Source organism: Mastigoproctus giganteus, chromosome 13 (assembly GCF_048544385.1).
Source record: "Mastigoproctus giganteus isolate SK-2022 chromosome 13, ASM4854438v1, whole genome shotgun sequence".
Classification (NCBI taxonomy): Eukaryota; Metazoa; Arthropoda; class Arachnida; order Uropygi; family Thelyphonidae; genus Mastigoproctus; species Mastigoproctus giganteus.
Genome location: NC_143587.1, coordinates 125,940,404 through 125,957,933, shown reverse-complemented (window position 1 = coordinate 125,957,933; position 17,530 = coordinate 125,940,404). Strand labels below are relative to the sequence as shown.

Sequence of the window (17,530 nt, the reverse complement as noted above, 5' to 3'; positions counted from 1 at the left end):
AATACAAGCAAAGAATTCTTTTCTACATTTCTTTGCATTCCTAGCCAAACTTCTCATAAGCTGCATTATCTTGCCTAATCCCTTGTAGTGACTTGATTACAGACTAGTTTATACTTACTGTGGATTCCCATGATAATTTATAATCCCATGAATTTTTCTTCTCTGCCACTAGTCTAAGTTCCTCTGACATCCATTTAGATCTAAACTTTAAACATCATTTCTTAGTTGGTATGAAAGCTTAGTAGCTTATACAGATACTTCCCGTGTAGAATCTGCTGCTGTTAATGTCATTATCAGTTGATCCCCTTAATTAAATTTAAAACTAAGGCCTTTACAAAAGCAGTTTTTTATGAAAGAATATCTTGAAAGTCAAAATTCCGCATTATAAGACATTCTGATTTATTGGCTCATTCTGTTTGTCTTCATAATTCTTCATTAGACTCATCAGTGTCTGGGTGGCTTGTAACATACTTCTACTTCATTTTGTTTTCCCAGTTTTATGTTATACCAGACTGACTCATCATCATAGATTCTATATGCTTCTTAATCAAAAGCATAACCCCTCCAGTCCTTTTTTTTTTGTACACAGTGTATTCTCCATATTCAAATGCTGCATTATGTCTGGGTGGCACCATGTTTATGATATCCCTACATTTGATGACCTAACCAGTATTTCAAATTTATCAAATGTATTTACTGTGTTCCTAGCATTAGTGTACAAGCACATATATGTGTGCACCTGTTTTTGCTCTTAGTAAACCTAACATAGCCCATATACCTGCTTGTTCCATGAGAACTCTCAGCAGGCCAGCCTTGTAATCCCTCTCAACATCTCTATAACAACAGCATAAGAATCAGTTTCGCCTCTGTTGCAGCTGCCATTAAACCACACCTCTGTGTATTCCACTCTCCCCTCAAACAGAAGTTTTCTGACAATCATACTGCCTTAATAGCTTTATCAAATAATATTGCACTCCTATTTAAGTGCATCCCATCCCTGTAGAAATAGTCTTTCCTGTTAACAAGGACAGACCATGCTAGGAAAAATTTTATTGCACTAACTTTGCATAATCTCTCCAGAGCTGAATTTATTGACAAGGCTCTCATCACATACTCCCATCTCATGTTTGAACAAAATTCCATACACTTTCAGATTTAATCACAACTCGTGGCTTTTTCTCAACGTTGCCCTATACCTGTTAAGTAACTACTCAGATCATTTATTCTTAATATCATTAGTGTCAAAATGTGCAACAATACCACCTATTGTGCCTTTTTGATCCACAGATCAGGTTGGCTTTCCATATAAACTGTACACGCACTCTCTTTCAAAGCTGGTTCACTAGAGCTCTTTGAAGGATGCATTATATTTTAATTAGAGTCCAGACCAATTAACTTAGTACACCATTACTGTATTACCATTAACAACAATTCCAGTCCTTTTTCCTTGATGTCAGCATGATAGCTTCCTGTTTCCTCCAGTTGAAACTGAGAATATGATTAAAGCTGTATCTATGCTTATCTGTGAACAGGCATGGTGCACTGCACCTAGGTTCAGCTGACATACTGTTGATATCAATTAAAATGAGCTCTTTTGTGTATAGGATCAAGAGAAAACAGCTGGTCATCATTCATATTCTCTCCCACGAAGTTGTTTATGGAATGTATCTGGAAGCGAGCTCCACCATCGATCCAACGAGCTCCAGTGCTATGAAGTTTATATGAAACTCGCAGTTAGCACTGGCATTAGTAGAGACATGATGCAAGAAAGCAAGCTTAAACAGCATCAGCCAAAAAAAAAAAATTTTTTTTGCTCCAAAAGTTTGTCCAGTTCTTCCTTGAATTTATTTAAGCTATCAACTTCCACGACAGATGGAAGTTTTTCAGCAATTAACCAGCCACTAGCTAAAGGCAAATTTCTGCAACTGTCTTTCCACAATTTAAATTTATGCCCCCTCAAGTGTGTAATCTGAGCAAGAGGAAGTATCCCATCAGCACTGAGGTTGCTCAAACCATTCAAAGCCTTATACACTTTGGTTAGATCACCTCACAGTTTCCTAGTCTCCAGATGCTGCAAATTGCAGCATCTGGAGAATAGGAAACTGTGAGGTGCAGTTAGACCAAATAATGGCCATTTTGCATGGAGATGACATGAAGATAGCTTCAGTCAGGTCTTCAAGAAAGTATGTATGTTTTGGAACCAATTCCTATTTTAGCTTACAGTGCTACAAGTGGTGTTCAGTCACTTCCACTTAACTTTGTCCTGCCTTCAACCACAAAGAATCATCTAAATGGTGTCTTTGTGATATTTTAAAAATGAGGTAATCTTGATATTAATAATGCTAGCAATAAATAGGAAGTATAAAGGTTCTGAAAATGAGCTGTTTTTATGTGGTTACCCTATTTGCAGGGTTGTAACAAATTCCTCAAAATAAATGTTTTGACTAGTCTCCTGAACTTAATTATAAATACTACAGTTGAGAAAAAAATAATGGCAATTATGTGAATGTGCAATTTATTAATGTGTAATTATTGCCCACTTACATAATCTTTTCCTTTATTTGTGCTAACCAGAAAATTCCATCTATAGAGCAGTTTTTATCGATATCTACAATAGAATTGTCTGGTATATAATGATGTCCTATCTGTTTTTGACTCTAGAGAGGTTCTTTCATTTTGGAGAACAGAATAAAATGGCAAGGTCTCATGTTAGTGGAATATGATGGATGCTTCAGTTTTTTATTATTTCATCAGTTTTAAGAATTTGCTTGATGTGCAACAACCTATGCTTCTACTTTTGATGCAGTTTTAGTCATAGATCATGCTGAATAAACAGTAGTACTTTCATAGTAATAGGCAACAATCAGTATCATCTTCATTAAAAAAAAGTGAAAGAATCTCCCTGGACTGAGATCATCTTACATATCATTATATGGTCTCTTGCAGATATCCATAAAAAGCATTCTGCAGATGGTATTTCCCAGCTACAAGAGGTATGGTAACAGGTTATACAGACTGGTATTTACATTCAAGGAATATGATCAATTATCCTGATCTTTTACTTTGTTGACACTACTTTTTTCCTCAACCCTTGTATATATTACAATATATGTTACTTATATTTAAAAATGTTTATTTCCTTCTAAAAATTTACAGTAGTATTCTTTTATACACTAACAAACAGATATATTAACTACATTTAAACATACATAAAGCATTCATTTCCCAGTTATGATCCCATTTTAAACCAGCAAACATTTCTAAGTTCTTTTGAAATTTTTTCAGTTGTTCTGTTTTCTGAGGAAATCCAGTCAACAATTCCTAAATAGGTAGAAAAAAAAAAAGAAGCTATTTGAAAAAAACAGAAGTAGAAATCAGAACATGTTCATTAATAAAACCTAGGAAATATTGTCATCAGTGAAATACTATAAAGTAATTATATTTTAAATTGCACAGCTGCAGCAAAGAATTTGGGGAAACTGGCAAAGCAGTGCCATGTAAGAAAATGTATTGTGACATATTCACATGATTGCAAACTTTTACAAATAGCAATTGAAATTTAACATTGACAAATGCAAAGTACTGCATATGGGTAGCAGTAATCCCAGAGTAACATACCAACTGTTTTACTACACTCAGGGTAACGGAAAATGAAAAAGCATAGGGATAATTGCGCAGTCAGATATGAAATTCTCTGAATAATGCAGACAGGCTTCCTGGAGAGCTTTTGGGCTTTTGTCAGTGATATGCTAGCAGGGATAAGGTTTGTTTGTTTTGTTTGTTTGTTTCGGGATTTATTGGGCGCATCGGCAACTATGACCATAGTGCGCCATACATATGATAATTATGCATGCTATTTCTTTTCACTTACAGAAAATGGAAAAAGAAATCAGAAAATAATTTTTTTCCCTAACTAAAGGAGGTGATATACTTTAATCATCTTCAGAAAGTTATATATGCTTGAGACATTTGTTTCATTGTTTAAAAGTGAGGTAAGTGTAAGATCTTTTGTCGTGGCTGAAGTGCAAAGAATCTGGCGTTCTCTTGTATATTTTGTGCATTCGACCAGAATGTGTTTCACTGAGAGCAGTGTATTACAGTGATGACATTGAGGGGGTATTTCTCCTCTTAAAAGATAACCATGAGTGATATTTGTGTGCCCTATTCGCAGTCGAGCCAATATTACCTCTTGATGTCGGTTTGAATTAAAGCTGGAAGGCCATCGCTCAAGGTTTGGCTTGATACTTCGAAGTTTATTATTATGTTGATTTTCCCATGATAACTGCCATTGGCACATGCATTTTTCCTGGATTATTGGTCGATAGTCTTGATGAGGCACTTTCCATTTTTTCTCGGGTGGTAGGTGAGCTGATTTGGCAGCATTGTCCGCTAGTTCGTTTCCAGGAATTCCAATATGTCCTGGGACCCAGCAGAAATGTATGTTTTTTCCAAGTTCTGATAAGCTATGTAAAGAGCTGACTATTCTTTTCACGACTGGGTGGGTGATGTTCATGGTGTTTTTTAGTGCTTGGAGTGCACTTAAAGAATCTGTGAAAATTATACTGTTGTTAATATCAGAGGACTCGATATGGTTCAGTGCAACCTGAATTGCTATTAGTTCTGCGGAAAATATACCGAACTCAGGTGATAACTGATAAGCTAATGTGATGTTTGGAAAAACTGCGGCGATTCCAACGTGGACATCATTCTTTGATCCATCCGTATGTACTATGGAAAAGCTGGGAAACTGGTCTACTACTGCATGGTATAGTTGCGAGAAGTTTTCTCTATGCAAAGTAGATTTATTCCATTCATGCAGATGTAAGTCACATGAGGGTGGAATGATATTCCAAGGAGCAAGAGAGGATGGGAGGCTATGTGCCACATTGTCTAAGGTTAGATTTAGTTCTTCTAAGAGGTGTTCTATTCTCATACCCAAAGGACGATTAGCATTAGGGCGGTTTTGGTATAACCTACTGTGCTGTGATGTGAAAAGTATAGGCCAGTTCGGGTGTTCTGGCATAGATCTAATTTTATAGGCATAACGTAGTATCAGTTGTTGTCGCCTGATTGAGAGAGGTGGTTCGTGTGCTTCAGCATATAAGCTATGTATTGGTGACGTGCGATATGCCCCTAAAGCAACGCGTATTCCACTATGATGGATAGGGTCAAGCCAGCGAAGGGCACTAGGTCTTGCTGAACTATAGACTGGTGCTCCGTAGTCAAGTTTCGATCTTATTAATGCTCTATATAACCGTAATAAAGTAAGGCGATCAGCTCCCCATTTGGTTGCAGAGAGAACCCGGATGATATTTAGTTTTTGTTGACATGATGTTCTTAGTCTTTTGATGTGCTCAACGAAAGTGAGTTTATGGTCTAAAGTGATTCCTAAGAACCGTATGCTGGGATGAACTGTTATTTGTTGGCGATTCAGTTGTAGCTCCGGATTGGGATGGAGTTTGCGTTGGCGGCAAAAATGGATGCAAAACGTTTTTTCTGGACAAAGTTGAAATCCATTAGTCTGAGCCCATGAACTGATCTTATTTATTGCCACTTGCAACTGTCTCTCAATAGTATTCATATTTTTAGCATGACACCAAATACTAAGATCGTCTACAAACAGTGCTTTATCAACAGTGTCTGGAATTTGTCCGGCAATGGAGTTTATTGCAATTATAAAAAGTGAAGCACTGAGTACAGAGCCTTGAGGAACTCCTTCTTCTTGGGAAAATACTTGGGACAGTGAGGTTTTGAATCGAACCTGGAATGTACGCTTGCATAGGAAATTCTGTATGAAAATCGGGAGGTGACCCCGAAGTCCATGACGATGTAATTCACGGAGTATTCCATACTTCCACGTGGAATCATAGGCCTTACTGATGTCAAAGCAGACTAACACATGGTGTTCCGATCTGAGGAATGCATTACGGATGGAATTCTCTAGTCTGACTAGTATATCTAGTGTAGATCTGTTTTGTCGGACACCGTATTGTGCAGAATGTAGCAGATTGAGATTTTCAAAGTACCAGATCAGTCGATGGTTCACCATCTTTTCGAGAATTTTGCAAATGCAACTGGTCAAGGCGATTGGTCTATAATGAGTGGGATTTGTAGGGTCTTTACCTGGTTTAGGGAAGGCAAGGACCGTAGCGTGATGCCATTGATTAGGAAATTTATCTTCCAGGAAGAGTCTGTTGAATAGATGAAGAAGTAACTGTAATGATTCGGTACTTAGTTCCTGAATCATGGAATAGTGAATGTTATCTGGTCCTACAGCACTGCGTCTAGATGTTGACAAAGCTCTATGTAATTCGTGAATGGTAAAAGGTAAATTATATTGTTCATCTCCTTTTGAAGAGAAGTTTAACTTATGTTTTTCTAAACTTGTTTTTAATCTTCTGAAGGTCGGTGTATAACTTTCTATTGCTGATGTTTTTGCAAAGGTTTCACCTAGTATATTGGCAATTCCAGCAGGATCATTTACATTCTGCCCTCTCCATTCCATGATGGGTAGGGGTATCGGTTTATATTTGCCACTCATTTTTCTGATTGCTTTCCAAATTTTATGTGTAGGCATTGCTTGATTAATAGTCGAAGTGAAGCGGATCCAAGCAGCCTTTTTATTGCAGCGTCTAACATATCTCGCTCTTGCTCTAGCACGCTTATATTGAATGAGATTGGTTGTAGTTGGACTCCGGCGAAAAGAATTCCAAGCTTTACTTTGCATTTTTTTAGCCACAAGGCATTCATCGCTCCACCAGGTTTTTGGATGAATCGGTAATTTTGATGAGGATTTCGGTACGGTTTGTTCTGCTGCATGTAATATCATTTTGGTGACATAGCCAACTGCTTCGTCAGTTGTGGAATTTTGGATTATTTCGGGATCAAGCTTGGTTAATTTTTTATAGGACTGCCAATCTGCTTTATCAGTAAGCCAGTGCGGAATTTTAATAGGATGATGAGGGGGCTTATTAAGTAATTCAATTATTATGGGGAAATGATCGCTATGTAGCGGATCGTTGTTTACCGTCCACTTTAGAATAGGATATAAGGTTGCAGAACAGATAGACAAATCTATTGCAGTGCTTGTTCCTGAAGGAAGGTGAACGTATGTAGGTGAACCGTCATTTAGAAGAAGGAGGTTGTTATTGTCAAGACACTGTTCAATTAGTTTTCCTCTTTGGTCGATGCTGTTGTTACCCCAAAGAGTGTGATGACCATTTAAGTCTCCCAGAATGAGGAAAGGTGTTGGGAGTTGAGCTATAAGATTGTTGAGATCATTTTGCTGGAAGGTATAGCTTGGTGGAATGTATAAGGAGCAGATTGTCATATGGATGTCAGCAGCTATACGGACTGCTATTGCCTCGAGGGGAGTGTTCAGTGAGACCTGTTTGGTAGGAATATGTGGGTTTGTTAAAATAGCTACGCCACCATGTGCGATATTCTGATTGGTTCTGTCTTTTCTAATAATGTTATAATGAGACAGTTTTGGTGTATTTTGGGGTTTTAAATAAGTTTCTTGAAGGCAGATACATATTGGTGAGTATTTACAGGAAAGATCGTATAGGTCATCGATATTGGCGCGGAATCCACGACAGTTCCATTGTATTATTCTGTTCATTGTTTATCTCTTATTAGACTTTCTGAGCGTTTTCGGGTTGTTGATGTTTTCTGTTTTTCACTTTTGTTTTTATCTTTTTTTGGGAAGGAAGGCCTTTCGGTGTCCATATCTTCTTCAACAAAGATTTGAAGAACAGGGTCATCTGCTGATTTTTCTTTAGTGTCCATTTGTTGTTGGTGACTAGAAGTTAGGATATGTTTTTCTTTAAATCCTTCGTCCGGAGTGTGTATGTTTTCTTGTGGTATGGTAATTGGTGTACTGACTGCTTGGGTTTGAGTTGCACTGTACAAAGATTTTACGTAATTTGAGAAAGACTGCTTTGGAGATACTGTTATTTCAGTTTGCGATCCGGTTGATTGGAATTTTTTGGTGGCTTGGGCATACGTAGGTCTGTCTGAATGAATTGGTGGTGAGATGATTCTTTTTGCTTCTTGGTAAGAAACATTATGCTCAGTTTTATATTTTTGGATAAGTTTCTCACTTTTCCAGCGCTCGCATATTCTGGCATAAGCGGGATGATCCTTTTTGCAATTTGGACATACTGATTGAGGAGCATTACAGTTTTCGCAATCGTGTTCGATTGAACCACACTTTGCGCAAGTAGGGGTTCCCCGGCAAGCTGTTTGGGAATGTCCATACTTCTGGCATCGGAAACACCGTAGCGGGTTTGGGACGTATGGTCTCACATTACATACCAGATATCCGGCCTTAATGGATGATGGACGATTCGGTGTGTTAAAGGTCAAGATCAGATTGCGGGTAGGGATCAGATTACCATCTTTTCTCGTGGAGATTCTCTTGACATGAATAACTCCTTGTTCTTTCAGTTCTTCTAGCATTTCTTCTTCAGTTACATCTAGTAAGTCCCAGTTTGAGATCACTCCTTTAGAGGTGTTTAGTGATCTGTGGGGTGTTACAGTTACTGGGAGACCTGCAAAGAAATTTGTTTTCAGAAGTCGCTCAGAATGTTTGGTATTAGATGTCTCAATGAGAATATCTCCTGATCTGAGTCTTTTTACGGATTTCGGAGATCCTGCTTTACTTTCCAATTCCTTTTGAATTCTAAAGGGAGAGAGTTTGCCAACTGCATTCTCACCAGTTGAATGGATGATTAGATAGGTTGGAATTGGATATGTCTCTGGCTCAGTTTTTTGGCGCTTTGCCGTTCCTGCTGTGGAACTGTCTTTCTTTTTTGATATCTGGGTTGCGTCTGGCAGCCCAGATAAGTCTGAGTTTGATTTACTCATGGTATGCTCTTTTTGGCCCCGGGAGATTGTCTTTTTCTCCCAGGTTACCAGCCCCGCCACGTGGAGGCAAGAGCGGTGCCGCCTAGTGACCCAAGCGAAGAAAAGGGTTAGTAATAACTAAAAATAAAAAGAGGGATTAAAGAAAGGTGGCTTTCCTTTCTAGGTTATAGTATTTGAATATATCTATTTAATTATAATCTTCAGGAGTTATCGGACTTTCGAAACTCAGGAGAAACGTATTTACAATTAAGCGTACTAGATAATCACTCTGGAAAGGCGCTGTGGTCACTAATATCGCTTGGCACTCGGGGCCGCAGGGATAAGGAGTTGCTTATCCTATTGTAAAAGGCAATGGTTAGGCTGCATCTTGAGTACTGCATACAGGTCTGGAGGCCTTATTTTAGGAAGGATGTAGAGCTGCTGGAACAGGTACAGAGAAGGGCAACAAGACTTGTGAAGGGAATTTAGGGATGCCTTACAAAGAAAGGCTTCACTTCTGAAAATTTCAACAACAGAAGACTAGGCACCTGTGAGATGATCTGATTGAGGTGTTAAGGCTTTGAATTGATTGAGCAAGCTCAATGCTGATAGGATTATTCCTCTTGCTCAGACTACACATAAAAGGGAGAATAAATTGAAATTGAGGAAGGACGGTTGTAGAACAGATGTGCTGGTTTGCTTTTAGCCAGTGGGTGGTTGATTGCTGGAACAAACTTTCATCTGTTGTGGAAGTGGATAGCTTGAATAATTCAAGGAGAAACTAGACAAATTATTGGAGCAAGTGAAATGGGAAGGTTTTTTTTTTTGGCTGATGCTGTATCTTGATTTCTTGCATCATTTTCCACAACTAATACTAATTCATAGGTGGTGCCACTGTTTAGTGTTGGCAGCCTTGCTCTTGTATTTTATTTTATTTTACTTTTTTTTTTGATACTGTTATATGTAACATTTGTCCTGTTCAACCCAAATGTATATGAATTATTGTGTGGTTGGTTATATATGTTATCCATATAATTTGTTTCCTCTGCCTTTCCATGGTGTTACCTACAAAAGACATTTTCTGTTTGATTGTTGGCTTGCTAACAAAGGCCTTCCACTGCAGTCACTTGCCTCATTAGTCTTTCAGTGAATCAAGAGCCCATAAATTACAGAGGGTGAAGAGCTCACTTCAAGAGGAGGAGGCACCACCCACTGTCTTCCCCTAAAAGTACTGTAAGGACTCTCCCCATCTCCTTTCTTTCTCAATACCTACTATTGTGTCTTGTTGACCACGTGGATGCTGTGGACCTTCTTCTGTTGCCACTGTCACGATTAACTGCAGTAACTTGCACTTCTTCGGTCAGTCAGAATACCTGTAACCGAAAGAACAAACCATCTGATTGTTTGTTTGTTATTTGGTTTTTAGGAGCAATAGCAACTAAGGTCATATTGCTCCGGGATATGCGGTGGTCATTCCCTGTCCTTTCCGCATCCTCCGTATTTGGTGGTGACGGGCCCGAACTCCGGTCTAATCAAGAAGCGTGTGCTACGCACTGCTGCTCCTTTCCACCTGGCTACGGAGGCACCTAAAAACTATCTGATCTTGAAGCTCTTCTCTTCATTTCTCAAACTTCCGTATCTGTTGCCTTAATAAAACCTGGCTTTGTGAGAGCACTTCAGACATTATTTTTCCTGTTAATATTGGTTTTATGAGAATAACAGAAGAATTAAAAAAGGGGATAGAGTTTTGGTATTAATAAAAGAGAGCTTTGTTGTATTAAAATTTTTATGTTGTCAATCCCCCTTTTTTGAAGCCTTACTAAATGAATGCCACCCCAAATCTTTTTAATCTAAAATATTGTGCATGTACAATATTTAGCCTTAGCATAGGCACATGATGCAAGGAACCAAGCTTATACATCACCAGCCAAAAAAAAAAACCCCTTCCCATTTCAGTGATTCATTCATTCCAAATGTTTGTCTAGTTCTGCCTTGAATTTATTTAAGCTATCAACTTCCACAACAACAGATGGAAGTTTGTTCCAGCAATCAACTGCTCGCTGGCTAAAGGCAAACTTCCACACATCTATTCTACAACTGTCTTTCCACAGTTTGAATCTATGCCCCATCAGGTTCGTAATCTGAGCAAGAGGAAGAATCCCCTCAGCATTAAGCGTGCTCAATCCATTCAAGGCCTTATAAACCACAATCAGATCATCTCACAGGTGCCTAAGTCTCCAGAAGCTGCAATTTGCAGAACTTAAGCCTTTCTTCATAAGAGCACCCCTTTGTTCCCTTCACCAGTCTTGTTGCTGTTCTCTGTATTCATTCTAGCAACTCTACATCCTTCCTAAAATGAGGCTTCCAGACCTGTATGCAGTACTCAAGGTGTGGCCTGACCACTGCCTTATACAAAGGGGATAATCACCTCCTTATCCCTGCTCGCCAAATTCCTATATATCATTGACAAGACCCTATGACCTACTCTGGCAGCCTGTCTGCACTGCTCAGAAAATTTCATATCTGACTGTGCAATTACCCCAAGGTCTCTTTCATTCTCCACTATCCTGAGTGTAACACCACATAGTTGGTACATTTCTCTGGGGTTACTGCTTCCCACATGCAGTACTTTGCATTTTTCAATGTTAAACTTCAGTTGCCACTTTGCAGCCCATCAACCCAAGTTTTCCAGATCCTGTTGCAGCAGCATACTGCCATTACTTATTAACAACCCTGCCAACCTTTGTATCATCTGCAAACTTTGACATTAAGCTTGATATACCTTCATCAATATCATTGACAAATATACAAAACAACAATGGGCCCAACACCAAACCCTGAGGACACCACTAATAACATTAGTTCATGTAGATTAGTACCCATTGACCATCACTCTCTGTCTTCTTCCACTCAACCATCTTTTTATCCATTGTAGCAACTTGCCCTTAATGCCATATTGCTCCAATTTGTACAGTAGCCTTCCATGTGCAATAGTATCAAAAGCTTTCCTGAAATCCAAGTATATGATATCAAAATTATTTTTTGCATCCAGTTGCTTTGTAACCACATCATAATAACCAATCAAATTTGTCAGACAAGACTTTCCCTTAACAAAAAAAAAAAAAAAAACCATGCTGTGTCTGAATTATTGCTGCAGTATTGTCTAAATGATCCTGCAATGCTTCTTTAAATAGTGACTCCATTATTTTCCCTGGAACAGAAGTCAAACTAACAGGTCTGTAATTACTTGTGTCACCCTTTGATCCCCCCTTTGTGAATTGGAGATACATTTGCACATCTCCAGTCCATGGGAACTTCTCCCAAGTCCAAGGATGCTCTCATAATTATGGCTAAGGGTTTGCTTACTCCCTTTGCTGCCTCCTTTAATATAACTGGATAGATCCCATCTACTCCAGGTGCCTTTCTTATGTTTAACTTCGACAATTTCTCCTCCATTTTGCTCTCAGTTATTATAAAATCATTTAATTTAGAGTTTGATACACATCTGGCCCTCTCTTCCTCATGTGTGAATGTAAATGCAAAATACTCATTTAATTACTATATTAAATATTTAATGTATAATTAGTATACATTCCTCCAGCACTGATAAACAGGTATTTATAGATTTGCTTACCTGGCTCATCCAACATTTTAAATTGAAAGTTAGTACTATTATTTTTGGTGATTTTAATCTTCCTTTGCCTTCCAATGATGAATTACATTCATAAGTGCCTCAGTATTTCAGTGCTCTTAATTTATTCCAAGTTGTTAACTTTCCTACTAGACTTGACTATATGCTTGATCTGTTATTCACAAATATTACCAACTTCTCCTTCATTACCTTGGAATTCCCTCTTCTGTCCTTATCTATATTAAAAGTAAAAAGCTCCTTTTTATCTCAAACAAAGAATAACATTTCTTCTTTCTGTAAAAAGCTGTCCTTTTCTCCCAAATTTCTTACTATTCCAGCAGCTCTTGAACTTCTTAATGTTTTCCTTTGGGATATCTGCATTTTGACATTGCATTTGCTCTGCCTCTCAAAATGGTTGGCTTGCACTGCCACACATGCTACCTCCAAGATGATTAACATCATATCAATTTCCAAATGCTGGTGGGATAGGGAACAGAGTGCTGCCTTTTCTTTTAAACAAAAGTGCTTTAGGACAAAACAAAAAGCCCCTACTGACCTTAATTGTAGCCTCTATACTCATGGTTATACAATTTTTATCTCTTAAAAAAGCAAAAATTTTCTGTTTCTAAATTCTTGGAATCCCACCTCTTAAAGATATAAAGTTATTGTAGAGCATTAAGTGGTGAAGAATGCTTTTGGACATAATGTACACAGACACATTCCACACAGCTACAAAAAAATGTGTAGTCCACTGTTAACTGTATTGTGGTATATCAGGTACAATAAAACATTAAAATGAAGTTTTAAATGCCTCTGGCATTGGCCATAGAGTATAAATGGGTTTTTTTTGTTCATTCTCCACATATAAAATTTAAAAAATGAAATTGGAAATTTTTTTATTCTGGGGTAGATGTCTGCTAATATAATTAAAACTGTGAAATCCTAAGCTGCATGTTACCACTTTGTTGTTCTTTTTCTTTTCTTTCTCTCTAAGAGCAAATGATTAGAATTAACCTAGAACATTTTAGATTTGACAAGTATACAAGGGTCACAAATGAATATAGGTAAATGTAGAAATACTGATATTGTCTAACAGACAAAACAAAGCCAAAATTGCAACATATCCTGGGCAGGTGATCTTAATGTATCAATACATTGTGCCTATATTTAGTGTGGTACATCTTAATTTACCACACTAAATATAAGCACAGCCACTTAACTGTACATTAATAAGTATCTGACTGAAATGGAATTGTCCTCCAATCTACAAATTGTAAATAACAGGTGGAATTTTCTCTGAACAAGCCCTGTTATATTGCACTGGCATCTGATCTGCTATGGCCTGTGTAAGAGTGCCCAATTCTTTTTAACTTCTGTCAGCATCTGGTCATAGGACTGACTGCCACTGATCAGATGTTTTCTGATTGTTGGACCATTCTTAGTGTGCCTTAAACACTCCTGCATTAACACTTCAGCAAGGTGTGCCACACTGATGACATGTTACTAAATCTAAGAGACATAAAAAGTCATTTGTATTATGCTGTTGTCCTTTTCTCTCACTGTGTATACATCTCTAAACTGTGTATATACACAATCACATACACTATCCCTCAGTATCTTTACCACTTGCTTTATATAGCATGGTGCAGACATGATGCTGTTTCTGACAGAGATGTCTATTCCTTTGTTGATAGGGATATATCCATTAAACTGGCCATTCAGTGTAAACTGTATATACATATTTTATTTAAATACAATTAGTACATTACTTATGTTCCTCTATAATAAACAGTCTTAAGTTAATTGAAGATGACACCCTATGAAACTGTAAACATTTCATTCAAATTGTTGCCAACCAAACTGAAACATGTCAAATCCATATAACTGCTTATTCCCAAATCTGGTCTCCATCACTATTGCTTGTAGATAAGCCTCAGTGGTAACTAATTTTTATTTATTTGTTTTTTAAACCCCTTAACTTGAAACAGTAACTACTACCATTTATATTTCTACTTATATTTGTACAGTGTTCTGTTTATTTCACTACATCGTATGGATTTTACTGTGACTTCTATTTTACCTCATGGGTAATACATGGTGTCCCAAAAGTCACTATCTATTAGGTTAAATAAGGCGAATTTCAAAAAAATGTTTTAATGGCAATATTATATGTATAATTGTATACACAATACAGAAAATGAACCAAAAAAATCATTACATATGTACATAGCTTAAAACTTTAATTATTACATTCTACATGTGCGCCATTGGTATCTACAAATCTCAAACCAGTCAGCTGCATTGCGAAACACGTTTACAAGCATTTCAGGGGTTATTTTTAAAATTGCCTCCATAATATGATTTCTGAGATCTGGTATACACTTAATTCTTCTTCAGTAAACATTTGACTTAATGAAGCCCCAGGCAAAGAAAATTAATGGTGTTAAATCGGGAGACTGTGCTACCCATGGCTGAGATCCTCCATGCCTGATCCACCGATTGGGAAAATGATTGTTGAGGTAGGCTTGAATAATTTTTGCATAATGGCATGGTATCCCATCCTGCTGAAAGACTACAGTGTCATGGTAAATGGTTCCTGCAACTGTAGACTCTGCAAAGAAAAAGGGCCCGTAAACTTCTGATTTAGTCATAACAAGCCACACATTCACTTTCAGCCATAATGAGTCTCTTTCCCATTCGATGACACTTCGGTTAGTTTTTCCTCTGACCAGATGCGACAGTTATGTTGACTGACGTTGCCACAAGTGTGGAAGGTCACTTCATCACTGAACAGAATGTTGTCCATTAGATTTTCATTTTGATTACAAAGATTGCCACACATTGTTGCCTTTCCTCATGTAAGTTGTGAAAAATTTGAATGTGGTAAAGCTTTTTATGCAGGTTAGAATGTAAGATTCTGTGAACTGTTGTTTTTGGAATGCCCAATCTGCATGATGCATCCTGAACCAATAATTATTGATCCTCCTTGAAGACATGCTGCACAGATTCAATGCTTGCACAGGATCTTCCTGACTGAATGACAGATGATTACTTCAGTCAAAAAAGTGACTCGAATACAGAATACTCAGGGTGGGGGGAGATAAATGTGGACAATCATAAAATAAAGTCAGAAATCAAGTAGTACTATATTTATATTTTGCTGGAAAGTTTTTTTTTGCCTAAAAAATGGCATTCAATTTGTCTTAGCACTGAACCTACATCCACCTATCGTTGTAGGAAGTGAAAGTTTAAATTTTAAATTTATTACAGTTTAAAGTAATTATTTAAATATTTGAAAGAAATATGTAGTGAAATGAGGATGTGAAATTCGCTATATTATTTATTCTATTTTTTTATTCTTGGTTGATGCTACATGATTTTGTTTTTTTGCATTATTTTGCCCATAATAATACTAAAATTTGGAACCACAGCTCCAATCCTTTCTAGACTGGTCAAAGTCAAGATTGTTTGAGACTTATTTAGTGACCAAATTTCATAGCGATAGGCTAACCCATATCCTCTGTGTACTGGTGCTCCCCAAAACTGATACATGGATCCCACTTCACAGCTGGAGTGATAATTTTTTTTTTTTTTTTTTTTTTTATGTAAACCCCAAACACAAGAGGTATTAGAACTTATAGTACTTAGTACCGTGCTTGGGTTGGAGGTTGAGAAGATGAAAGAAGATATTTGTTGACATTGGACTTGAACTTCTGTAGACTGTAATTTTCAGGAAATACGTATGAAGGAAGGTTGTTCCAGAAAACGGCAGCTGAATGAATAAACGAGGAAGATGAAAAGTTTGAATTTGGACAGTAAATGGATGTTGGCTGGTGGCGGCACATATTCGGACTGTTTTGAAAGAGAGAGCGGGAATTATAGAAGCCAATTCAGAAGAACAGTGCCCATGGAAATATCTGCAGAAGAGGCATGCAGCAGAAACAGTACGTCTATGAGAAAGCGAGTGGAGAGACTCTGTTAGAGATGAATCATTAATTAACCTAACTGCCCTCTTCTGAACGGAATCAAGAAGTCTGAGAGAGGTTTTGGGGACACCACCCCAGATGTGGGACAATATTCCATGGTAGGGCAGATTTGTGATTTATACAGAGTGAGCAGCTGTTTGGAAGAAAAGTAACGCCAAGAGCAAAAGAGAAAAACAAGTTTTTTAGATGCAGAGGAAGCAATATTTGTAATGCGCTTGTGCCAAGAGAGATTAGAAGTCAGGGTAATCCACAAAAGAGATATATCATTTTGCCTAGAAATTGGAGTGTCACCAAAGATAAGCATAGGAGCAGAAGAATCCTTTTTGCGAGATATAAGACAAGACTGAGTTTTAGAAGGATTGAAATCAACTAAGTTGTCTTTGCACCACTGGAGAATTACCTGGAGATCAGCATTTAAGGAATTGGTAGCAGATTTTTGAGAAGTTGAAGCTGATTGAGCAGGGCAAGGTTTCTCTAAATGGAAAGTGGAATGCAACGTGCTATCATTGGCAAAACTATGGATAGGATTTCCAGTCAATAGAAGAAGGTCATTAATATACAAGAGTAAAAGAGTGGGGGAAAGAAGTGAATCTTGGGGGGACACTAGCATTAGTGGAGAAATTAGAAGACAGAATCACCCTCAGTGAGCGATAAGAGAGAAAACTGAATAACCAATTACAAAAAACAGTTGGCAAACCATAAGATGGAAGCTTGTTTAGAAGAAGATCTTTATGCCATACACGATTGAAAGCCTTTGAGATGTAAAGAGCAACTGCTTGTGTTTCACCGAACGTTTTCATTGAATTAGTCCATAAATGGGTAACATAAGCCAGAATATGGGGTTTGGAAAATTTACTGCCAGCAATTGATCGCCAGAAATTTACTGCCGCGTCAGTTTATCGTATTTTACTGTCTAGAACAATGAGATGTGTTTGGTCAAATCATAAAAAGTTATTTTTTATTTAAGTTTCTGCCTTAAGCTATGATTAGCATATTTTTGGAATTCTATGAACTATGAGGGAATAGTACGGAAATTAAAAAAAACGCATGTATGGAAATATGTAAT

General features: G+C 37.5%; 1 protein-coding gene across 1 annotated transcript in view; it reads right to left on the bottom strand.

Annotated features, from left to right (window-relative positions):
* Nucleotides 1-3,189: 3,189 nt before the first annotated feature.
* Nucleotides 3,190-17,530, bottom strand: part of Alg1 (ALG1, chitobiosyldiphosphodolichol beta-mannosyltransferase) — a 238,764-nt gene continuing 224,423 nt past the window's right edge. The window contains exon 15 of the mRNA XM_090387354.1: nucleotides 3,190-3,321. Within this exon, the coding sequence (XP_090243480.1) occupies nucleotides 3,190-3,321 (132 nt within the window). The remainder of the gene's footprint in view (nucleotides 3,322-17,530) is intronic.